The sequence below is a fragment of the Pomacea canaliculata genome, linkage group LG9 (assembly GCF_003073045.1).
Source record: "Pomacea canaliculata isolate SZHN2017 linkage group LG9, ASM307304v1, whole genome shotgun sequence".
NCBI lineage: Eukaryota > Metazoa > Mollusca > Gastropoda > Architaenioglossa > Ampullariidae > Pomacea > Pomacea canaliculata.
The window spans coordinates 16,726,692-16,752,701 of NC_037598.1; the positions used below are offsets into that span (position 1 = coordinate 16,726,692).

General features: G+C 38.0%; 1 protein-coding gene across 1 annotated transcript in view; it reads right to left on the minus strand.

Moving 5' to 3' along the window:
* Positions 1-12,026: 12,026 nt before the first annotated feature.
* LOC112572206 (Fanconi anemia group D2 protein-like) overlaps positions 12,027-26,010 on the minus strand; it is a 33,987-nt gene continuing 20,003 nt past the window's right edge. Inside the window, exons 25-43 of the mRNA XM_025251778.1 lie at positions 25,469-25,584; positions 24,477-24,585; positions 24,175-24,296; positions 23,890-23,961; positions 23,622-23,704; positions 23,166-23,247; positions 22,082-22,198; positions 21,315-21,443; positions 20,671-20,789; positions 19,591-19,704; positions 18,307-18,434; positions 17,920-18,019; positions 16,335-16,457; positions 16,035-16,128; positions 15,684-15,794; positions 15,160-15,309; positions 14,678-14,824; positions 13,579-13,677; positions 12,027-13,071 (exon numbers count right to left, since the gene is read on the minus strand). Coding sequence (XP_025107563.1) covers positions 12,988-13,071; positions 13,579-13,677; positions 14,678-14,824; positions 15,160-15,309; positions 15,684-15,794; positions 16,035-16,128; positions 16,335-16,457; positions 17,920-18,019; positions 18,307-18,434; positions 19,591-19,704; positions 20,671-20,789; positions 21,315-21,443; positions 22,082-22,198; positions 23,166-23,247; positions 23,622-23,704; positions 23,890-23,961; positions 24,175-24,296; positions 24,477-24,585; positions 25,469-25,584 — 2,099 coding nt within the window. The 3' untranslated portion in view covers positions 12,027-12,987. The remainder of the gene's footprint in view (positions 13,072-13,578; positions 13,678-14,677; positions 14,825-15,159; positions 15,310-15,683; positions 15,795-16,034; positions 16,129-16,334; positions 16,458-17,919; positions 18,020-18,306; positions 18,435-19,590; positions 19,705-20,670; positions 20,790-21,314; positions 21,444-22,081; positions 22,199-23,165; positions 23,248-23,621; positions 23,705-23,889; positions 23,962-24,174; positions 24,297-24,476; positions 24,586-25,468; positions 25,585-26,010) is intronic.

Below are 26,010 nucleotides of genomic sequence, written 5' to 3' on the forward strand. Positions count from 1 at the left end.
GCTATGCGTTGGATTAAATCGAACAGGGACTACAAAGCTGTGAAGTTGGTATATAGTATCATTCTCTACAATTTTAAGTTTGTTCGGCGACTGGGCTGCGAGTCAGAGTTGAGGTGTGGTTGTCATTGCAAGTCAGAGAGGCGTGGTTTACATGCGCTGACTGTGTAAATAGCTGAATCAACAGATATTAGTGCTAGCAGGGGAAATCATATCAGAGGTTCTGGCCAGGCATATGGGCCAAAATTAATCTTACAGCTATTAGTTCCGGTGCGGCGGGATTAACTTGTCATCTGGGGTAGCCACAGCGGTCTGCCAGCATATCAGAAATTGTAATCTACAGAGGTGAACGTACCGCTAGTGGTTGGATTGCACGCTCTCTCTCTCTCGACACAAACACAACATTTAATCATCCATCTCACACACACACACACGACTAAAAACTCGTTGTACATTTAAGACATCGTTTTATTTAAAGTCAACAGTCTGAAGAAGAAACATTTTGTTAGTATGTTTGTACACCCGGCAAAAAGTTTTGGGGGTAGCTTACTGTTTTGTTTTGGTTTTTTTTGTTTTCACGTCTCTCGTTTGTCGATCTGTGTACACACACACACAAGGCTTTACACTGTGTCGTCGCGCGAGTTTTAGTTTTTTATATATATACTATTGTTATTTTCCGGGTACAAGGTGTTCGTGGGCGAGGATCTTTTGGTGTACACACAAGTTTCACTCATTCTGTGTCGTCGCTGGCGAGCTTTCTAACCTTTTTGCCGGACAAGGTTGTCTGGAGAAGAGAATCTTTTTGCCTACATGGAGATGTCTTACAGAGGTCTGACTGTTTCACCTACCTTGGCAGCATAGCAGCAAGACGGAGGTACAGATGATGATGTCTTAGATGCCTGCATAAAGCAAGCAGCTAGCATTCCCCGGCACTCTATTGTTTTGACTATCTGGAACTTCTCTAAGGCTTTGTCTCTCACACCAAAAGATTCGCATCTTATAATAACAATGTCAAAGTCAGTCTTCTGTATGGATCTGAGACATGAGCGGGTGACAAATGCATCTTACCAACAGATACAGACATTCATCAACAAATGTCTTGCGCACATCCGTTATACTATCTCCGATGACTGAGAAGATCTCCAATGCGGACCTGTGGGAGAGAGCAACCAAAACCCTGCCAGCAAGACATCACCGGCGAAAGTGGGGCTGGATTGGCCACACCTATACGAAAGCCAGCGACAATTTTAACGCGACAGGCTCTGGGCTGGAACCCACAGGGGAGACGTAAGGTTGGGAGACCTCAGACAGATCGTGGAGGAGATCAGTCACAGAGAGGCAGAGACAGCTGGCATGACTATGGTGCCTTGCTGTTGGAAGGGACGCCCAGGACCTGGGTCGATGGCGGCGTGTGGTTGCGGCCTATTGCTCCAGCTGGGAGCGAATAGGAACGAAGAAGAGACCTGACGACTGCGTCAATTCATCATGCTGTCGAGTTCACCAAAGACAATTTCTTACATGAACAGGGTTGGGTAAGGGGTCGCCTAAATTTTAGCTCCAGTCGCAGCGCACCGCTTTTGAAACAGCTCAATTAACTGGTCTCCGTCCACCAAACTGGGATCAAGTCAAATATTGCGTAGAGGGTGTAGCCCAGCGCAAAGTCCTCTGAAAAAAAATTAGGCAAAACGTGTAGCGCGCACTCACCAGTTGTTCTTTTGTCACAGAGTCACACTCACACACCAGTCACAAGTCACTTACACCTCACACACACAGTCACAGACACACACAAGCATACCTGTATTCGATGTAATCTGCCCATAATCTCGTCCTGTATGACCGGTAGCCATCATCAATCCCTGGTAGAAATTAAGCTCTGACGTAGTGATGATTTTCAAAGTCGGGCATCAGCGTTTGGCAGGCACTTGACGACCATCCATGTCACAGACATAAAGAAAAGACAGGTTGTGTGTGTTTTAAAAGTTGAACGGGTTCGCCTTCAATTTTCCGTTAAAGGCGGCGGTATCCACTAGACCGATGATGATGCGAGTGGGAGATTGAGAAACTTACACACCTGTCCGTTACAACATTCCACCTATTTTCTGCTTCATTGCTGAAGTCTCTCACATCAAACCGCAAGTAGAAAGTGTTGAGCTCATTAACAAAGGTCACTGGGTCATCACATGAAGAAATGACGAAAGCTTTCAGAATTGATGACGAAAACAGTAGGTATGACGTGGAGAGAAAAACTGTTAAAGATTTTATCGACTCCATTTTGTTCAATTGTGAGTAGCAAAATCTTTTCTACAGTAATAAGGTTTAAGTTGTAGATGAAACATTTTAAAACATGTAAAAGACATTTTTTATAAACCTTTAAGCATTATTAAAACATTTAGCGTAATAGTAATACAAACCCAGATGTATTTTAAAAACATTTATAGAAGTTTTACGCTCGGCTGTCATCAGAGTCTAGTGCTATAGTATAGTCCATCAGTATTTAGGGCGGTGTAGCTAGACCGTTGAGCAAGACTCGATGTTGAAGCGATGCTCATGCGTAGAAACTATAGATCTTTTTAAATCAAAACCAATAATAAAGCGTGAGCTATATGTGTTTAGTCTTTTCGTGTTATTTTTATTTAAATTTGATTTTTACGATTTAATATTTTATAATTTTGAAATGACTTTTCTCTAGATTTGTCGAAAATGGAAAATAGAAAAAGGAGTCATGTGGAGCAAAAGGAGGAGGAGCAGGGTTATATGCAGGTAGGAAATATGCACGTGTATGTCTTTTACCCACCAAATCACGTCGACATTTCACTGTCATGCGCTTTCTACTAAATTGCTGATCTACACTCTATAATTAGCTTTTCGACTCCCCATCATGTATCACCCCCCCAATGAAAACACAACTGGAGGCAATTTAGTATGTTTAGAAGATTATTATAATTTACCACAACATAAAAAGGGAATGCACAAGAACAAGTAAATTTGCAGTACGTTGTTTCCCTAACTTATCTGGTTCTCTAGGTCGTACCGTTTACCTACCTACAGACTGATTACAATTTTAGCTGATGACTCTCATCCGCTTCTAGAGTAATTCGACAATAGAAGCATAAACAGAAGTGGCAGATTTAGAGTTCCCCAAGACAGAACCACATGATATTTGCATTCTTTTATTCCGGCGGCAATTCACACATACAACCAAATCATCGCTTGGACACGTCTCTCAGTGAAGGCTGGCACCCGTTCTCATTTTTTTTATTATATATATATATTTTATCTAAAGGTATCACTGATGTGATATTTGCATGGCAGACTTCCTGATTTCACGAAAGGGATTAATAAAGATGTTTTATATTGCATCATAATTAAAAAAAACAACCATAAGATTTTTGTTTTCATCACCATGAAATTTCTAAGCTATCCTTTTCTCTTTCAGTCCCTATCCATAATCAACTATTCCTTTCTCCACCTGTCCACAGCTTGGGTGTCATTCTTGATCGGCGTTTGACTTTTAATCAGCATATTTCTCATGTCTGCAGAAATGCTTACCTTGAACTTCATAGGATGAGTACCATTTGTCATTATCTCACCACTGATGCAACTAAAACTCTAATCTGTGCCTTTGTGCTGTCAAGGATAGACAACTGTAATTCTCTTTTAGCTGGGATTCCCAAGTATCTTCTTGACAGACTTCGGAGGATCCAGAATAATGCTGCTCGCCTCATCTGCAGACCATCTAGATATAAACACATATCACATATCATTCACTCTCTTTACTGGCTGCCAATCGCGGACTGTATAGTCTTCAAACTTTCCACTTACTCTGCTGCTTGTGGCATCAGTCCTCAGGCCTTTCCGAACTCACTCCCATCTATACACCCTCTTGACCTCTTCGCTCATCTTCTCACGCCAAGCTTCTGCGAGTCACACTGACCATGAGCTCGTATTAATGGACTGCTTCAATGATCTTTTCTAGTCAACTACTAAAACGAGGCAGGGGTATACAAAGCTTACAGTTTAGTCCCATTCATTGTTTAGGCTCGCTGAGACTAACAGTGGAGAATTTCGCAACAAAGGCTAAACATTGGTCTCGGCAGACACAGCAGTCCACCTTTACATATCCGTGAACTAAGACAAAGAATATGGACCGAGGTCTTTTTCCTACCAAGCCCCATCAACTTGAAACAGATTACCCATCAGCTTTCGACACTATGATTCTCTTACCACCTATAAGTCTAAACTTAAGACACATCTTTTCATCCATGAACTCTGCCATCAGCTATTCCTAAATGGCAATGTTCATTGTGTGACTTCTTCTTGTTCCTATTCACCCCCAGTGGAGCATAGGGCCGCTAAATTGCAGTTTCTGTAGCGTTTTATTGTTTTTACAGAGTGTGGTTGCTAGCCCCATGCCCAACGCTTCTTCATCCGGGCTTGGGACCGGCAGGTTAGACGATTGGTTTCCAGGCGGAGTTCATTGTGTGACTAGCACCTCCAAAAATTGGTTTGTGGAACAGTTGGCAAAGGGCCTTGGCAAACCACTGTTAACCAAATAATTTTTAGTTTCGCGTGTGTCCGAACCTTAAATAGCCATCATCATTCATTATTAACGAATTACATTTGCAAATGAAGTTATTATATTTAAATAAGTGGATAGCCACTAAATGTTAAGCACTAAATGTTAAGCTAAATGTTAAGCAATATTAATCACACTGCACCAATATTAAGCAATTTTAAAAATATATTAATATATTTTAACATATAAAAATAAGATAAAGTAACAACAACAAAATATCAAAAGTACAAACCCAAAAATATTGTGATGTTTGCACATAAATGGCAAAGCTATGTGGTTAAACTCTTTCTCCATAAACTGAAGATCACGGTCTACTGCTTCTGTGATACCTGTACCTTTTAGCAAAGGCCCTTTCAGTGGCTGGATTTTTCAGTTTGCCGGAGTCCACTCTCTGCTGACGTGTCTGTTTTCCTCGTGATCGACGTAGCTTCAGAGAAACTGTGGCTATCACAAGAGTGTGGTCACTGGCAATGTCTGCTCCTTTGTAGGCTCTAACATCTTGAAGTGAGCTCCTCCATTTTAGGTTGATGATGACATGGTCTATCTGGTTCTTTGTGCTCCCATCTGGTGATGTCCATGTTGCCTTGTGGATGTCTTTGTGTGGGAAGTGTGTGCCTCCAATCAGTAGGTTGTTTTCTTCACAAAAGTCTGCCAGTCTCTCTCCGTTGTCGTTGATGGTTCCGATTCCATGTTTGCCCATGACATGCTCCCTGCAGGTGTTGTCACTTCCCACCTTGGCATTGAGATCACCAATGATGAGCAACATGTCGTGGGCTGGAACGCTCTCTGAGGCTGCCTGGAGCTGATCATAAAAAGCATCCTTGTCTTCTGCCTCAGAGTCATTTGTTGGTGCATAGCAAGCTAGCACTGTCAGCTTGGTGTACTTTGAATGGAATCTTGCTCTCAAAAGCCTGCTTGCTCTCAAAAGCCTGGGTCCATAAGGCTTCCATTCCAGCAGTGCCTTTTCCGTTTTCTTGTTGAGGAGTAGAGCTACCCCTTCAGAGTGCTGAGCGTCTGATCGTCACACAGCTCTAACACAGCTTCCCCACCTGATGCTCACCTGTCAGTTACCAGCAGATCCATGTCAGCATAACTAGCAATGAGGTAAACAAAAATTAAAGTATTAATTTATTAGTATTAATACAGAAAGAACTACATTTGAGTTGCTTTAACATGTAGCCAACAGAAGACATGTAAAGTTGACCTTTTGCACCTTTGTTATTTTGAGACCTTGTGTAGAGTCTTTCGCTTTGGTGGTGGCACCACCGCCGAGGAAGTGGAGGGTTGAGGCGACTCAAATAAAGAAACATGTCGTCGCTCTTCTCTTCTACGTCACTTAAAATGATGACGGGCATTTGGGCGACGAATTGCTCCTGCGCCTCGAGGAGCTGGTCTCTTATGAAGGGAAAGACTTCCCCAGCCAAAAAATTTGCCCTCCATCTTGGCTAAGATCTTTTCTAAATAAAAGTCGACAGCCTCCTCAAAAGTCATGGTCGTGCAGGGGTGCTGGTGCTGTGATGGGTGATTGATGATACACCCGTTACAATACTCCACTATGGCCTCGTTGACCATACCGACGAGCGTTCTGAGGAAACTTGGATTAGACATCCTTGCTATGCGTTGGAAAACAGAGGTGAACCGTGAACGACCGCTAGTGGTTGGATTGCACGCCTCTCTCCCTCTCACAAACCAACATTTATCCATCTCTCACACACACACACACTAAAAACCGTTGTAACATTTAAGACACCGTTTTATTTAACAAACAACTGAAACAAGTAACAGACGATGGTTGTAACCAGATGTCCAACCACAATGCCAAACAGCTCCATCATGGCACTGATGGAGCATTATAAGACTTCTTCGTCATTCATCATCATCATCACTGCACACAAACATTATAGGATAGCATACTGTCAAACATTTATAGCTGCATCATAGAATTTTATATTCTTTCCTAACTGTGCCGCTCTACACTGTCTTTTATGAGACTGCGAAGAAAGAGACAATCTTTTACATAGCTGTTCTAAACTTTTGTCCCAGTTACTACTCCCTCAGCATAGAAAGCACAAAGTGTTTGAATTCCTGTAACTGTAATATCTATGGAGAAAGTACCTAATATGTAATGACACGCATGTCAGACGTTTGGCTACATTGAATAAAATGTACATTAAACGGACAACATGAGCGCTCGCCGAAAATCGCTGGAAATAGATCTTAAAGTATCACAAAAAATATTCCAGTGGTATTTTATGACAAAGAGGCACGAGAAACATTATTAATGTTTTTCTCTTAATCACAACTGGATTTGTTGAGAAAACAGAAAGTGACGAAATGGTAGTATTTCTAAACTAAGCATCATCTGCATGACTTGAATTTGAAAAGGAAAGATGCAATCCGTAGTAAAAGAAAACAGCCCAGGACACAATGAACTGTTGCTGAATGTTCTCTTCGACACTCAGATGAAGTTATTTGTACTCATTTGGGAATCAAAGAAAACGGCAACATCACAGGCTGGAATCATGCGCTTTATCAATATTGACAGTTGTCGTCTGCTGTTTGATGTGGGCACCATAGACTGTCGCCTCAACAATGTAGCTGTTAGTCCTAATGGCCGATATCTTGTGGGAGTGATGGATGATGGGAATCTGCATATCTTGAGCCTACAAACTTTGTGGGCAGACATCAACGAGGTAGACTTTATCATCACAGTTATATAGATAGGCTTCAGATATATAATTGGCTCTGTCATATAGTTTGCAAAACTGTCAACACCAGTAATAGAAGTATTTTTCCATTTTAGTTACCTTGTAATAATATAGTATTGGTACATAGACTAGACTCTTTACTCTGTATTTAGTATTTCCATTCTGGTCCCTACAGTACCTTGTAATGACATAGTATCAGTACATAGCATAACCTGAACTCCTTTGTACTTATTATGTTATCTTAATTACCTTCAGGTTCTTGTGTTGACGCATCTCTCATGGTCACTTGAGGATTTTCCGTCGCTGCTCTTTGATTCTCATACTCTTGTTGGGTATCCCTGTAGAGTTTGAGCCTGAGAGTTTCCAGTCGGTTTGGAGTTAATTTATTCATGAGCTCGTCCAGCACTTTTAAGAAAGGTAGATTGGTCTTACTAATTTGGAAAGTGTCGTCTCGACTTCGACCTGTCTGGTAATAATAATAAAAAGACAATTAATGTTTCTAGGCATGCATATGTGTGCGGGGGTACATTGGATATGCATGTGTGCCGAGAGGGAGAATCCAAATCAATATAAATCAGTTTTCTACATGTAAACAATAACATTGTCACACTTTCAGCACTATTTGCTTTCCAACCCGAAAGAGCGAGTGCGCATACCTAGAGAGCAACTTATGTCGTACAGACCTACACGACAACATAATGTAGGTAGGTAAACGGTACGACCTAGAGAACCAGATAAGTTAGGGAAACAACGTATTGCAAATTTACTTGTTCTTGTGCATTCCCTTTTTATGTTGTGGTAAATTATAATAATCTTCTAAACATACTAAATTGCCTCCAGTTGTGTTTTCATTGGGGTGATACATGATGGGGAGTCGAAAAGCTAATTATAGAGTGTAGATCAGCAATTTAGTAGAAGCGCATGCAGTGAAATGTCGACGTGATTTGGTGGGTAAAAGACATACACGTGCATATTTCCTACCTGCTAAACCAGCGGCCACCACGCTCCAGCTACGAGGACGACGGGCCTACATGCTTCAGGTGTGGCGGCAAGGGCCACATCAAGGTGGGGTGTCGCATGCGCATTGACCATCTGCGCAAGCCCCTAAACTACAGGCTGACCTGCAGAAAGGGGCAACGGGTTGACCAGCGTCCGCCGGCACACGGTACCGCTGGCGAGAAAACATTGATAGGTCCCAGCACGTGTGTAGACGTCTGCATCGAAGGTGTGGCCACGGCAGCGCTGCTGGATACAGGTGCCACTGTATCAACGGTGACGGAGACATTCCATCGCCAGAAGCTGCACACCTGGCCGTCCGTCCGCTTCAAGAAGTGCTACGTATTGAGTGTGCGGATGGCCGAATGCTCCCGTACTTAGGATACATCCAAGCGGATATACGAGTGGAGGGGGCAGGGGGCGGGGGTGATAGTCTCCCCTGCCTACTGCTGGTCACCCCAGCAACCAGATATAGTGACAGTGTTCCAGTGCAGCTAGGTACCAATGTCCTGGAACAGCTTATGCACCAGGCACAAGACAAGCAAGGACCCCAATTCCTGCAGGACGCACAGCTACAACCAGTACTGCATCGTTCCTTTCGCTGCCTAGCGATGCGGAACAGACTTTACAACAAATTTTTTTTTAACACAATGGTTAGATCATAACCAATGCAATTTAGTGAAGGTGGAAAATCCTTAAGATTTTTGCACCAGTGAAAATGAAAAATGACTTGCGGAATTGGAAATATCTTCAGCAACATTTATTTATCTATATCTTTTTTGCTGGTTGAGGGAGGCTTTTCAATTTGGAAATGCAAAACTGAGGATTTGTACAGTTACCTCCCATAACGGTTCAGTGGTTTTGTGTAAAAAATATAGAGTTTAGTGGAGGTAAGATGTAGTCTAGTACGTGCTACAGCACACAACATGGAAAGTTTTACTCCATGCAAATAGCACATTTTACACATAAAAAGCTCAGAATAGGCAGCCAGTACAAACGTAACAGTAGGTCTCATCAGTGATCGTGATGCCATAGACTCCTTGTAGAAATCAAGCAAGCACCAAATCCATTTGAAGGCAGTAGAAACTAGGTGATAAGCGCCATATAAATACCTAACTGTTGTATGCTTTCATGTAGATTGTCAATACAAACAGCAAAAATCGGTGACAGGATCAGTATGAAAAAACTTTTAAGTTCATGTTTTGAAAATTTCATTACCATAAATCAGGTCACACTCTTTTAACAATTTTAAAGTTTAACAAATGCTTTTTTAATGTAAATATTGCATTATTTTATGTTTATATGTGCATGTCACATTTCACTCATTGGGGGGAAATATAAGCACGATCAAGCAACAGTTTTGAATGAAGTAAAGGTGGATGATGAGGAATAGAGAGGGTAAGTGTTGATGGAAATTAGAGCCAGGATTGTCCTCTAAAAATTAGAGAAAAAAAACAGCTGAAAGCAAGAAAGGATTCATTTTGAATTTCTGTGATTCCAGGATTCAAAGGGGTGTAGATACCCAGTTTGATAAGCTGATGAGAGACGGTCAGATGCAAGCAGTTTATTGTACATCAGCTATGCACTTTGTGTTTATAGAGGGTGGGTAGCTAGATTTATGTATGCATGCATTATGAGAGGTTTCTTTCTGTTCTGGCAGCTATGCAAGTCAACAGTTGTACACACACCAGAATAAATGCTCATTTCACTACTGTATTTGTCAAATTGTGGTCAGTCACCAGTCAAACCATGTATTCTACACATGGTGTGCAATGTTGTCTTTTAAGGAGAAATATTCAAGACTTGTATATCATGAAATTATCAGAAGTTGTATCGTGATTATATTGTTTTGAAAAGTTCTTAGTGTTTTGTTTTGTGTAGCAATCATTGGGTGTAGGGTGTGATGCTGTACATTTAGATTTGCAGAAGATGCCTTAAAAATCTGTGTATTATGGTTTTGTGTGAGTACATGATAGTCTTCTGCCTTTGAAGTGCAATACCTGAAACTAGCATTCTTAAATGTTGCTAGAGTTTGATGATGTGTCTGAGCAGTTTTCCTTGAAGGTCTTTGACTGCATTTTGTTGAGCTTTCCACTTCAAACACCAGAAAAGAATTCTTCTTGATTGGATGCACATTGTACAGAAATAGTGATCACGAGACAGAAATTTCATTATGCAAACAGATTGACATCTTGTGTACTGAACTCTGGTGACAGGGACGTGAATTAGAATCATCATAAATAAACTAAATATTTCTTGATAAACATTAGCAAATTTGTGTTGTACTTTCCACTCCTTCAGTTCTCTTTGTCACAGTGGACATTATACATTTAACTTGAGGCATTGTCATGAGGTCAGGCATGTTGCATTTTTTTTTTTTTTATGAGGGGCGAGGTGAGGTGTAATAAAGAACTACACTTGTAATAGTAAAAAAAAAAGATTTGTATGTAAAATAAACCGAGATGCTCTTTACATAAATATTTCAATTGTTCATGGCATATAAGTAAATTATTTTCTACATCTTGTAAAAAGCTATGTTGATAATCAAGGCAAATGGTTGCTGATGAGAAAGTGCATTAACTGTAGATAGTGGTCAAGTGTACTCCATTCTGTAATTGCATGATACAATGGTTTCAAGACCTGCAGAGAAATTTTATGGAAGTTGCCTCATCCATATTTTTTATATCAATGACCTTCATCCTGTGAAAATCATATCCCATCCTGATAGTGTCATCACACTTTTACGCTAAGAGGTTTACACTGTAAATATGAACGAAGAGGTGCTAGATACTGTAAAGAGTATGCTGCTGGTGTGAAAAATGGGCGTTGGGTTGTCATGTAAATGTGACTTCTTAAAATTGTTCATTTGTATAAATCTCACTTAGATCTAATCAACCCATGTGCATTGTTTCAACCGGTTGATCATTTTTGGAAGTGTGTGATACAATCTTAAATAAAATACACATACAGCAGATTTGATTTTTCCTTGCATGCTGTCTTATGTTGCTCATTACAGATGAAAAAATCTTATCTTTGTTTAAATTAGAAAAGACTACATCTATGGGTCTGTCTTATTTATCAGCAAAACTGTACCTTAGCCTTAACATGGGAGCCACCTTCTCCAAGGATGCCAGCTCATGCCAAACATCCGCATCAGGATCGCAACAGTAACAGTGGCAGTGGTTAGACTAGGACAGCGGTTCTCAACCTGTAGGCCTCTTTGCATCGTCAATGTTTGTCTTTTATTTTTGGTCTGCATGGTTGTTTATCCGTCCTTCGTATGCTGTCATGTCTAGTTCTTGTCTCAAGCATGGGAGCATGCTCTTTCATGAACGAGATGATGCTCTATATAAATCACATTTATTTTTTATATTATTATATGTTAAGTATGTTTAATTAGACTGGTTTTGACTACATATGGAAAAAGTAAAAGAAAGGGTTAGAAGATGGACTAGCATTATGTGGACTGTTGTTAGGAGTAATGAGGTGTGTTTAGCGCACATTAAAAAGGAACCGATGGTGGATATGGTAGGGAGAGAGTTCCACTGTTTTGTAGCACACTGAAAATCTTGTGACTGTGTGTGGTTAAGAATAGCAGTTATCAGACGAAGAGCAGAGTAGTCTGAAATGGGTTGAAGGTAAGAGTATCAAGAAAACCATGTTTATAAAGTTGAAAACTTACGCACAACCCTTCCTTGCGCTCACCCCATCAAAAAAAAAAAAAAAAAAAAAAAAAAAAAATGCAGGAAGAAAATCATGTCACTGTAATCAAATTTCAGTTTTAACAGAAAATCTTTGACATTCAACTAAAGTAAAACATATTTATCTAATGTTTTTGATAGCGAAAAAAAGTATCATCAATCAAGCATGTTCTAAGCATTGTTTCTGTCAATGGAAAACGTACTGATAAGTCTTGTAACAAATATAGCTCACTCAGCAAAAAATGCATCAAAAGAAAACCTAAAATCAAAATCAGCCATAAAATGTACAGATTTTAGCCAAAATATTTACCATACCACAAGATGAAGTTGATGCCAGTAAAATGAATGTAATTCATTATAGCCTTTGTCATTTCTCACCCCACCCCAACCAAGACCACCTTCCACATGGGCCATCTATCCATCACCTCGAAGTCCTGAATGCACCTATGAAAACTCCTATTCACTCTTCTAACTTCAAAGCATTTATAGCCTCATACAGCCTTATGACAGCATTGTCATAGTCTAGCAGTTGAATTGTTTATAATAAAATACTGAAATTAACTTTCTTGTGGTTTTAGGTCAGGGGTAAGGAAATAAGAAAATAACCAGTTTCTCTTTTAAGCTCCTTGGCATTAACCCCAAACAGTCCTCGGGCTTAACATTGCACATGGGTTCAAATTATATTTCCCTAAGCATCACAAGCATGTTAACTGTTTTTACATAAAATTCAAAACCCTAGCAATTCTAGGAGTTAATGCAAAAGAAGTTAAAACCCCTTTCAAGTATAAGCTTATTTTGGCAAGTCTTAACAGAGAGGTTCTACTAAACATGTTTTATCAAGATTCACATTTAAGTTTTCAATCGTTATTTACATTATGATGGACCAGTTGTCCATGGCGAGTTGGTGCATTCTCACCACTGGTGTTATAATCCTTCCTCTGAATACACATTTTGCAATTTCTGAAAATGCTCACTAAATTAGACATAAAGTTTCAAGCTGACAGTACAATCAGTATATTTCACTGTAGGAGCCATCTGAGTCATCTGAAGCCACACTTGTGCTCACACCAACTTTCTCCTCAGTCTGTGCCTCCTGCAATGAAGAACAAATCTTTAAAGATGCTTGTATCAACACTTCTTGCCAGAATTTATTTAATGTATGCTTAGACACTGGGATATACAAAAATCATGGATCATGGTCTGGACAATACAGAAAAAATATTAAATGATATCTTGCTTAAATGCAACGATCTCGTTAAAATGCAGACTGTTTATAAAGTTATAAAGATAGGAATGTGAGTGAATATGCATGGATATATTTTAAATATCTCAATACCTCTTAAAGGGTGACAGATTAATAAAGAATCTTGCTTGCCAAGTACAAGTAGCAATGGTCTGAGCTCTCTGAAGCTTGTCAAACTGGCAGCAAGGGAGGCCAGCAAATGGAAAGTTGCTGTAGTCAAGCATAGACATCACAAATACTGAAGATGCCTAATGCAGCTGATTCTATAGCTTGTGAAAGATTTGCAGACTGCATTTACATGCATCATATGGGGTGAAACTACAAGTTTTAAAGTTTTAAAAGTTCTATCATGCTTACCAGCTCACTTTCTTCCTCGGACATGGGTTCTTCATCTCCCTCACTGTCAGCACCTGAACTCTTCTGCTCACTGTATGCCTGTGATGGAATCTCCTCGCCCTACCAAAAGCCACATCAATCTTTGCTGATGCACTGACCACAGAACAACATTTTTATTCCTACACTCTACTAACACTACACTCTCACAAGTCATAATACTATTCTCGACGCTGTGATGCTTTATCAAAAGATTTCTTAAAAAAGTGAAAGCTTATTAAGTAAGAAAAAGTCCATCCTTGAAATGTTGCCAGAGAGCAATCCTTGCTGTTAAACAAATTTTTAAGACATGAACTGACATGGAGACAATGAGAAAAGCATCTAGAAACAAATATTTTCAGACAAGTTCTCTCCTTGGTTGGAAACATCCTGGAAACAGACTGCCTCCAGTATCTGTGGAGCATTGTTAACAAGGATGGTGGAACCGATGATGACATCAAAAACCGCATCAACAAGGCCAGGCATGCTTTCAACAGCCTACTCCCCATCCGAAACTCCCAAGCATTATCCTTCAGCAGTAAGACTTGCATCTTCAACACCAATGTAAAGGCAGTCCTACTGTATGGTTCTGAAACCTGGAGAGTGACAAACACCAACAACAACAAGCTCCAGACCTTTACCAACCAATGCCTATGCCATATTCTGGGAATAAGATGGCCTGAAAAGATCTCCAACAACAGCCTGTGAAAAAGAACCAACCAGAATGTCCCTAGCCAAGACATCAAAAAGCACAAATGGGGCTGGATAGGACACATTGTGCAAACCAGCTGACACCATTGCCAGGCAGGCACTTGACTGGAACCCTCAGAGGAAGAGGAGAGTTGGGAGACTAAAGCAGATTTGGAAAAGAACAGTAGACAGCAAGGCAAAGGTCATCGGAACGACATGGGCCCAAATGAAGGGGGCTGTCCAAAACCGGGTCCGCTGGTCAGGTGGTGTTGCAGCCCTATGCTCCTCTGGAGTAACAAGGACTAAACTAAACTATGGATGCTTGTTTACATGAAACAAAATTCTCTTGGTAATATAATGGAACAATTTTAGAAATAATTTACATAGAAGATACCTGAAGTGTTTTGTTCTTGAGGTTTCCAACCCAGAAAGCACGCTGACAGTGGTTTATAGTCAGCATATGTTTGACACGCAACACCAGACGCTCTAGGGCTCTTTTCAACACTGGGACCTGATTTACCTGAGTAATGTCCTGAGTTCTCTGCACAGATGCATAAATTTATGCAGGGGCATGCACATTCACACACACATATATATATACACACACTAACTATATTAGAGATGTTCAGATAGTCAATAATGATGAATAAAAACGAAGGTAATTATTATGTGCAATGGACTTGGTTTACTCTTCATTTGTATTAGTAGTTAGTTTTGTAGTCCTCAGAGTATAGTGCCTACATGTAGACCAACATGGGGATAGTACTAGATGCAAACACTATGCTGCACCTCTAACAGCCATTCAGCATTCTGTTTCCCCTAATATACTTGCATAATTTAGTATTCACCATAAACAGTGGCAGATGAGTATATTACCTTAGCATGGCCACACATATTCTGTAGTATGCGTGTGCTCTGTTGAAGAGTTCGCAGTAATGAATGAACTTCTGTGCTTTGAGAAATGAAACTTGCATCAAGTACTGGCATTGCCCGCTGTAAAAAGATCTCCACAAACTGCCTCCCATACTGCACATAAAATTACAGAAGATGTCCATGACATGCTTTCTTTCACACACACACACTCTTTCTCACTAACTCAATCGCTTATCAACCCAATAATTTTTGATAAAGAAAAGAAATTTTGTTATATTCTTTTATCTATGCAAGCTGTAACTGAATGGTGCTGAAGCCTCTCTTTCTGCAAGACTACCTTCAACGCATTCTAAAAAAGTTTTTCTCAGTTCCTTATTTTTATTTTGCAAAGTAAAGATCCTATAGAGAAAAACCTTTTTTTTGGGGGGATTGCCTTGCCTTCAGACATGGTGAAGGTCTTTATGCTCTGCTTACTTTGAAAATGAATCATGCTATAATTAGACCCTTTTTCATTCTCTTCTCTTTACCTTCATACACGCTGAAATTCCTCCACGACTGTTGAGTTCTTTGACAAGCCCAACTCCCAGGAACAAAACACGCACAGCTGCACTCCAGCTCACAAGATACTTCTCTTGAATCTACATCAGAAGAATAACAACAGCAGAGTAGTGATGCATTTGTTTAGTGCAATATCCAAAATATTTCAATGCATATTTTTAAGTAAAATACATTGTGCTAATTGTTATGTCATGCAGCTATTTGGTTATATAACCCTGAAATAGAAAATCTTATTACATAATGTAAATCAAGATCTGAAGTGCTTCTTACAAGTATGTAAGTAAACATGGTTAAAACAGCAATGAGGAATATAATATTACCTCTTTGTCATCTGAGCGTTTTAGTAATGGAATACCCTTGACTTTCTCCACCAGTTCACTCATGATCACCCGAAGAAACACTGGAAATGTAGATCTGTACACAACAGTTAAGATCAATATCTTCACCTCAATAACTTTACAAAGCAGTAGCATGTTGGAATGCACAGTTAAGCAGACACATTTAAAGACAGTGAAGAAACTGAAAAAATGTTTTCTTTTGCAAAATACATAAACTATAACAATGAAGCTACACGTTTATTGAACGAGGATGCAGTTTGACTCCACAGAACAGCATTTCACCTTGTAAGACATGGTAGTTCAGAGGCAGTACCCTGTCTGCTTCCCTGCACAAGTTCCATCTTGATGGTGTTAGCTATATTTTCCATGGTCTGAAAGGGATCTTCTGTATTTATGATCCAAATCCTGCACAATAACCACAGTTGTTTGACCTTTAAACCTCATTCCTTAAAGATAATGCAGGATATACAGATTTTGTGCTTTTCAAATGCATAGCAAATAACCATGAGTTCGAATCAAACATGCATAGGTCTTGAACCTATGCAACTACTTAACTGTAAGTAAAGTAAAATCTAAAGCTTCAGATAGGCATTACTTCTGACCTGATGTTTACAGAAGCATTAAGAAGATAATGCAAAGTGAAATCAATGCAGCTGTTATGCAGCTGTCTGACCACAAGCAGTTGCATAGAACTTCTGCTGGTTCCTCTTTCTTGAGAAGGATGAGGGAGTCATCCTTGTTCTTTGGGAAAGGAATATTCTGTATATCTGGGTTTCCAGTGGCTTTCAGGTCATATAATTCAGAGCAGTACTCTGTCCATGAGAAAGTTGCCTGATCTGTCCTAAACTCATGCTTGTTTTGTGCTTGTGTGTTTTCCATGTTTGATATGCGTTCTTAGCGTTATTCCTGCTCAGATTTTCTTTAATGTCACAATACTACTTTCACCTCCAAATATGTTCCATTTGTCGTTATATGTCGTTCTATTTTGATTTGGTTGCTATGTGCTTTGTATCATTTTAATGTTGTTCTGTTTTGATTTGGCTACTATGTGCTTTGTATCACTTTGCTAACTCATCTCTGTGTTTGAGTTTTAGTTCCTTTCTCTTTTCCCACACACTTAGTATGTCAGATATTTAAGCAATGTTTACTAAGGAGCTCACAGGAGCTCTAGTTTGAGTCACAGATGATCTGAAGGAATCAGACCTTTAATGTAAGTGTTGGTCCATAGCTTCAAGGATAATGAGCATTCCAAATTTCCCTCATCACTGTTCAAGTCCTCCACTATTTTGGGATCTTCCAGTCTTTCATGGTTGAATCTAAGCCAGTTAATCTGAAAATAGTTTTCTCCAAAAGAGGTGTGCCATATCAATTGTCTGGATAGAAAGTGGTGGCCAGATGTGGTTGCTAACTTCAGACTGTAGTAGAAGGCAAATTCCAGAAATCTTATCCCTCTCATTTGCGAATTCACTGCAGCATTTACCACAGGTGTCCTTCCAATTCTTGAAGGCGTCATATCCAGCCTTGGCATCCCCATAACTAAGCACCAATAAGTTGTCCTTTGACTTCAGATCAACTATTTTCTGCAATTGTTTGAAGAAGTCTTTCAGGTACTCATCATCACAGTCAGATGCCCAGGCTTTGATTATTGTAATGTTAAAGGGAGGTGTATGTAAACAGATGGTGATGAGTTAGCTGAAGACTGGCCAGTATTTCATGACACAGTTCACAATGCCATGATGGCTGAAGACTGGCCAGTATCTCATGAGTTTCATTCTTGGGCATGCAGTAAGCTTACCTCAATTATCCTATGTGTATAAAATGTGTGCATTCATTCTCCTCCACACCCATCTGAGGCAAACATCCTTACCTGACATGGAACTGCAGCATTTCATTAACTGATGCTCCTTTTTCATGGTCACCCTTTTCAATCCCCCACTCACGCTGCACTTGTTTGTGAGCAAGTTCTCCTGTGAAGTTGAACAAAACTGTCAGCTTTAACATGGAATCAGGAATACTGCACACACATTTATTGTAAATATTTGATTTTTAATAATAAAAAGGTGAGGTTACCAAAAGAAGCTCTGATGCCTTTCTTAACAACTTTAGTGCACATTGGCTTTGGCATCCCACTCACTTGGTGGAGAAGCTCTAGACCACTCAATCACCGTATAATTGTTTTCAGCCATGTCACTCCATTTCAATTGTTATGTTACATAAGATCAGATTAAGTCTTCTTGTTAAAAGTGGACATTACCCAATCGTTGACGAAGCGTGGTGTTTTCACATCTACTTGTAAGAGCTGCTAATAGTTTGATGAGTGTTGTACTTGCTGCCAGCGTGGGTACAGTCTCAGCAAAGTTCTCGATATATAGGGAGGCATTGCTATGAAGTAAACAGAATAATTTGGCATACTTAAGTCTCTAAAAATGTGTAAATATAATCTTATGCATTTCTAAAGTGCAACTAAACCCACTGCTCAATGTCTGCATGCCTAAGATTATTCACATCTGGTGAGAACACTGGTATAAGGTATTTTATTTGGAGATTGATCAATCAAATACAATATAATAAAAAGTTGTACAGGCATTAAAGGAATTTCTGGAAAAAATTCCCGAAACAATCAAGATGTGCCTGATGATAAAAGAAGGGCATGAACAATAAGATCCACAGTGCCAGTCTCAAATAAATGTTTTACCAATATAACCAGCTGCATTGCCTAAAATAAATAAATCTATTTATATAGTCTTTTCCTAGTGGGCTCAAAGCACTTTACAAAATACCTACAGATACATGAAGGTGCAAGAGCACAAACATTAAATACAGTCACCTTTAAAATCATTTACACCAAGACAGGTGTTTGCGCCCTCTCTCTCTCTTGGTGCCCACAGGGAGCAAAGACAGCAATGTTTCTCAAAATTACATTACAGAACAACCAACAGTAGATCACCAACTCAATGTAAGTCTTAGATGAATTTGAAGTCTAAAGTGATCAGTTTATAAAATGCTACAAAGAAATTTAATGTTATCTGGGAACTTTGTCTTTGTGAACTCCTGATTATAATTACGGATTTTTCTATATTTTGAGACAGAAGTATGAGAAAAATAGATGGAGTAAATCAGGCAAGTTAGGGATTTTATCAGGAACATTGTACTAAACCCTGAGTTGAAACTGTCCTAAAAAAAGAGGCAGCAAAGTCTCTGTTAGAATGGAAACCAGTTAACGTCAAGCTCATCACTGTAAGGCTGCAAGGCAAGCGTATAAACATAAATCTTTCGATGTCATGTATCAACCAATGACAGAAAAAAGAAAATAAAAAGAAATTTTCCTAGAACAACTTCAAACAGAAATTGAGAAGACAGAAATAAAACAGAAACTGATAAGTGCTATGTCAGAGAGATTGAAGGAAAATCAGCAAGAAGACATACAGTGAAGCATACAGAAAAGTTAAAAGACTAGTTATATCTGACAAGCTTACTTACATGCATAGTCTTGGTAGAAAGGCAGAAGAAGCATATGTAATGGCTTAATAAAACTAACCTCAAAAGATCTATGAATGACATCTGTGTGGTGCCCATTGCTTTGACTTGTGCAGCTAGCAGTGCTACACTCTCCCTCAGCAGTTCTCTGTGCTCCAAAAGCCCAAAGCCATTCCTTTGTACCACAAGAAGCCCAAAAAAAAAAAAAAACCAAAACAAAACAAAACAAAAACAAACAAACAAACAAACAAACAAACAAACAAACAAACAAAAATTACTTTCTCATGAATCAATAGGGTAATAATACAATATTTTATGCAATATTGAAATATTAGTTACGTTTTATAGATGTAATAAACTTAAGTTTATTTATAGTATATGGTAGCTGGTATGTGATATCAAAACCAGGCAAGTTAGAGTTGCTTTACTACTGTTGTCAGGGGATTCTATGGGGCCAGTCAGTGAAGTGACTATGCTCTGTACAAAGTTTCTGAGTTAGGTAGATTATTTGGAGTACTGGAGTGATATATATATATACATACACAGAGCGATGATTATACATGTAATCTCATCCATATATATATATATCAGATTTGTTTATTTACTGGTTTGTTTTGCTTCCAGGTGCATTTTTTTTATTTCCTTTCATAAACAGCACTCTGTCTTCATAAACTGTTTATACTATGAAGAAATCCCCCCACTCTCAGCTTTTTAAAGACCTCTTTGCCAGAAAACAAATGTATAAACTTGATATTTGACATAAAGAAATGAGGGTGATATAGTCTTCAAGAACAGACTTGCAGCACCAGAAATCCCTACAAAAAAAATGATTTTTGAAAATGAAAGGACAATATGCAAAATTCAAATCAATTACAAAAACCATGGTAAACAACGTAAGAATAAAGTAAATTAACAATTTCTTCTGTGTTTATTATTCTGTTCACCATGAATTTTCTCATCCTCTTGTCTGACACACTGGCATCCAACTCATATGACCAACTTCTCATCAAAAAAGTTGCAAAAAGTATGTTTTGGTAATGCTGTATCATGTTTTTAATTATGTAAATAATGATGTGAAGAATGTGACATTATCTCTATAAAAAAATGATTTCACCACCTTAAGAATGTCTGTTGTACATACCATGCAAAAAGGACCTGCAAAGCCTGCAGAACTAAGTGAAAGCATACAGCCATCTCTTCAGCTTCAAGTGTGTTGGTCCCTAGGTCATCAATTTCATCATCAGTTCTTGAAATCTGAGTCTGTAATGTTGCCATCAAGTTAAATAAGTCATTCAAATTAGAGAATGTAACTGCTAGGCAAACTAAATATTTGACAGCATTAAGAATGAGACAATTTCAAAACAAAATACATGATGTGCTACCCATTTTGAATAGTTCCTACAGACTTTACATTTTTCCAATGCTACGGCACAATAAGAATTTCCTACACATTTCTCACAGGTTTTTTTAGTCACATTATGTCACATTACAGATTACAGGAAGTGGACTCCACAAAAAAAAACATAGAGACTCCTCCAACACAAACTGACAAGCACTTTAACTAAAGGCTAAAAGCTAAAGCAGACATTCTGTCCTTTAAGTTTATTGCAGGTTTTGCATGATTTCCTATAGTTTAAAAAAAAAATTCTAAGACTCCAGTACCAAAAGTCTTGACATGTATAATAGTTTGTAAACTAGAATTCAACCTCTTTTGAAAATTAGTTTTCTATATTTTTTGGAAGGTGATAGAAGTGAGTAACAAAGATCAAAGGAAGGGAGGGACACCTGGAAAAAGTTGCTGATGGCATCCAAATGACTGCAAAGAGTGGGGAGAAGCTTGACACAGAACCTGGCCGTCTGCTCAGATGAGTGCTTGTCAAGGTTTGAGAAACCTGTTTTTTTAAGCAGCCTTGCCTGTTTCATTAAAATGACAAAACAGACTGAAAACAAATATGAATGTTGAACATAAACTAAGTGTTCATTTTATTTCAATTTAGATACTCAATGCCACTCAACTAACAATCGTATATGCATCATTTAAAAATAAAATTACTGATATGTTATTAAAAATATAGGTGGATGTTATATCTGAATGGATTTCTATTCTTAAAAATGTGAAGACCAAAATGGCAAGGAAAATAAAACATAAATAGGCAGACATTTTGAGAATTAGGAAAGAAAGCAACAGACACATCATTTACAGAAAAGTGACTTTAATTTCATCTTGAAATTAAATTGAATTAAATTAAATTTTTATCTGTCATAACAAACTCTTATAACTGTAAGTGCAAGGAGCCTGAATTTTAAAATTATTTTACAATCATAAAAGCTTTAGCGACTCTTAGTGATAGTGACTTGTGGTAGCATCAAAGTAATAAGAAGGGTGATGTTATGAACTTGTGAAAGAAGAAGTTATTTAAAAATTAGTTGAAGAAAGTGTGATTGGGAGTTGTGGAGGATTGATGTTTTACACCTAGCCACCAACTAAGGCAAAGCACCCACCTCTGTAAGCAGATGCCACATGCAGAAAGTGCAATCAGAAGAATACTTACCTTGAAAAAGGAATGACAATGAGTTGTGCTGGCAATAAGGGCATGATTCATCTTCTTTACCAGATCCTCCAAAAGGAAATTGAGCTGTTGGGCTTGAATTTGAAATTTATGTGTGTCCTGTCAAAAACCATTTTTGAATGAAACAGCAATACAGTGAAAGGCAAAGAAATAAAGTATGTAACTGAAATGGAAACTTAGAATGCTGATTCCTGATTAAATCTGATAGCTAGAAATACAAAAATAATAGGTTTGAGAAATGTAAGTTGTATACTGATGATATGTTTCAAAATCTTTAAAGAAACAAAAGATTTTGAACAGCCTAAAGAAATAAAAGGTTTTCTGACATGGACCTGCAGAAAAGAAAGATTAAGTAATTTATAGAAGTGGAAACAACGATAATCCAAAACTGCATGCCCCAGCATTTAGATTACTTAAACTAAATGCTAAACATGGTTTTCCCTTATGTCCCAGCTAGACAACTCTGTCACCAAAGCAACAACATATGGCCACAGGATTTGTTCTTGTGCAATGAAGCAATGGAATTCTCTCCACCTACTCACTATTGAATCCTTTAAACGTGCACTGAAAACACACCTCTTCCGTAACATTACTCCTAACAACCTTTCCCATAATGTTAGTCCTTTTTCAAACACTTCATTTTGCCCTATCATGTTACTCTCAGCTCTTGTTCTTGTCATTTGGTTCCTCTTTGTGTTTTCTTCATTTGATTTTATTCTTCATTTAGTACGGTTGTTTATTCTTTTATAGTTTATATGTTATTTGTTTTCCTGTCCCTCCTTTGCTGTCCGTGTTTCATTTTTGTTAAGTGCTAAAGCATGCTCTTTAGGAGTGTGAGTATGCACTTTACAAATTTTGCATTTATTTATATTACAAGATGACTAATGTTAAGCACTACTCCAGGCACTAGAGCATAAGGAGCTATAAAAAAGTTATTTGCTTTAGGTTTTTCTTTTAAAACACGGATTGTATTGGTTTTCATGCAAGGGAAAGTGTCCATATTTTGAGGTTTACAACTAACAGACAAGCCCTAAATTTCTGACACTGTCTTACGCAGCAAAATTACCTTAGACTGTAGATCTAAATCCAGACAACTGTGAAGAACAGATACTGAATGTAGAATGTGGAACACACTTAAGTCCAATTCCCTGTAACAGTCGACAACATTGTCCTAATAATACTGTAGTCCTAATGAAACAAAATATTCATTCTGACTACAAAGAAAGGAAATTTCCAGTATTTCCTTTTTTTTAAAATAGTGTTCCGTATTTTTAAGAAATACAATCAACAATAATGCAAACTACACAAAATAACACAACTCAATAGCTGTTGTCCTCCTCTTTCCATTGATACAAAAACCATGACTGTAGATTAATTAGAAGTTATTAATGTACATGTCTGTGACCCTGTTTTCAAGAAGTAAAATTTAAGATTTTAAAACAAGGGAAGCTATAGTTACATTCAAAGGAACTTGATGAATCAAATTTGAAATGGTACCAGAACTTGCCCTAAAAATTAATACCTATAATATAAAGGTAAACCAGTTTTGTCTCCCTCAGACTGCAGCTTTTTGCTTTTTGCAGGTTCACCCTCACCCTGAGTCTCCTGAAATAGACATTAAGAAAGGAGAAAATGCAGGACTGCTTTTGTAGTTACAGTCTGATTTTTAAACAGTGCATTATGAATGCATAGCCGGAAAATAACACCAATAAGAATGCTTTTTTACATAAAGACCTTTTTCTTTAAACAACTGGATTTAAATTTTAGATACATTTGGTGCCTTTCCCAACCTTTTCTTGAAAAGTAGCATCCTGTGAGACTTCCTCATCAGCTTCTGCTATAGCTCTCTCTTTTGGTCTTTTCTTTAAAAAAAAAATTAAATAATTATATATATAAAGGTTTAAAAGGAAATAAGATCAGCAACATTTGTTTCAAAATAATTCCCGAGGCTGATAATAGGCTATGACATACAGCAATAAAACAAACTCACTAAAGTTCAAAATATATACATACACATTTGGGCTTGAATGATGATCATAATATTCCAAGATTTAAAAAAAAACAAACAAAAATAACCTTTTCCTAGACCCCTTTGCTTTAGTGACTGGAGCCTTGTTCTTGGTGTTACTGTGAGAGGCATTTGACTGTTGGTCATCAACCCCAAGACCCAGCAGCTGTGCATTGTATCTGGGATGTTCTAATACAATGAAACAGACAAATAATTGCTCTACTAGTTTCAAAAAGAACTTATGATTAGTATTCATAAATCTATATTTATGATGACTATCCATACAATCTCTATTTATAATAAATAAACATAATGTGAAATATACCGAAACCTTGGTCTCCATACTTAAACCCAATACTGAAATGGTACCTTTCATACATCTGATTAGAACCTTCTGCAAATGTGTAATATTGTAGAGTCGTTGTACCACTTTGCCCTTCATCTCCACATCGGTTTGACTGGCAAAGGCATTTATTACCTGTGCCAAAAATAAGAACTATGCAATTTTTGGTATTTAAATGTTTTGCAAAAATAATTTATTTTCCTATGTTTGTGTATGTAATATACTAAACTGTATGCTTTTATCAATTTGTTTTTGGTTTTTTAACATTACTCGAGGTGCATAATCTTTTTCAAAATCTGCGAGACTGTGACTTATCATGCTGCTGGTTTGATAACAATATGCTGCACAAACCACAATCTTCAATTGCTTTGAAAGGAAAGCAGCTATTCTCATTTTGCTAATCCCAGTAAATTCTACATACGAGACTTGATGTGTTACATTATTGTGTGCCACATTCTTTTGTTGGACTTCCAAATTCACACTCTTGGTTTTGGGAATAACTAAGTAGAAAAATTATTTATGAAAACCTGAAGATCAATACATGTAATCCTTTTAACAATTGTCTTTTCTTAGTGATGAAGGCCTGAGCCATTTGACTATATCAAGAAAGTTATTGAAAAACAACAGCAAGTTTTCTTGCGCCTACTGAACAAATTGCCCAATGGTTGAGACAAAAAAAAAAAAAAAGCCAAACAAACAAACCAAAGGAATGAATTTTTATTAAATTCCAATGTGTCGACTTTGTAAAGTAAGGAAAACACAAGCTTGTGCATAGTTCCTGTTATCTAGTGTTCCATTAAAAGCTTAGCAGAAATAGTAGTAGTCGTGCTGGGTATTCCCCTCACAATAGCCCACTGTACCTTCATTCCCTAATTTCTTTACAAATGTAAAATATAATACCACCCCAAAAAAATAACTTAATTTACCAGTTTGAAAAATTCTGCCAGTACAAATGATCTGAGAAAAATATATGTTATCAGTTAAAATGCTGGCTACAGGATACATCTTTCGCACTTACCTCTCGAAACCAATTGATGCAATGTAGCAGACAAGTGCAAATAACATCCTTCTCCTTGTCTGAGAAAGACTCAAATTTCTCATAAACGTATTCATCAGGGACGTAAATAGGGCAACCTTTAATACACATAAACAAAATTTACAACATTTTATGCAACAAGTATCAAGGAAGATAATACTTGCATAAGAAAGAAAGCTTCTACTGGCTTTCCACATCAAAACGTAAAGCAACTAAGAACATTACACCATACAGTAAAAAAAAGTTATTGCAACTAAGAACATTACAAAATACAGCGACATTTTTTAAAAAACTAGAAAATGCACTATCCAAGTGTGGTTATTATGATGGTAAATTGGGTGACAAGCTGAGTGCAAAGTTCAATGGCAGCACCATGATGCACTGCATGCTGGTACACACAAAATTCAAGCATCTCAAAACATTAAAAAAGAACTAAAAGTTATGGGGGAATAAATCAAAACTATAAACAAAATTCAAAATAGGCAGACAGCAACTGTTCCTATCTCATTCATTTCTGACAAGGA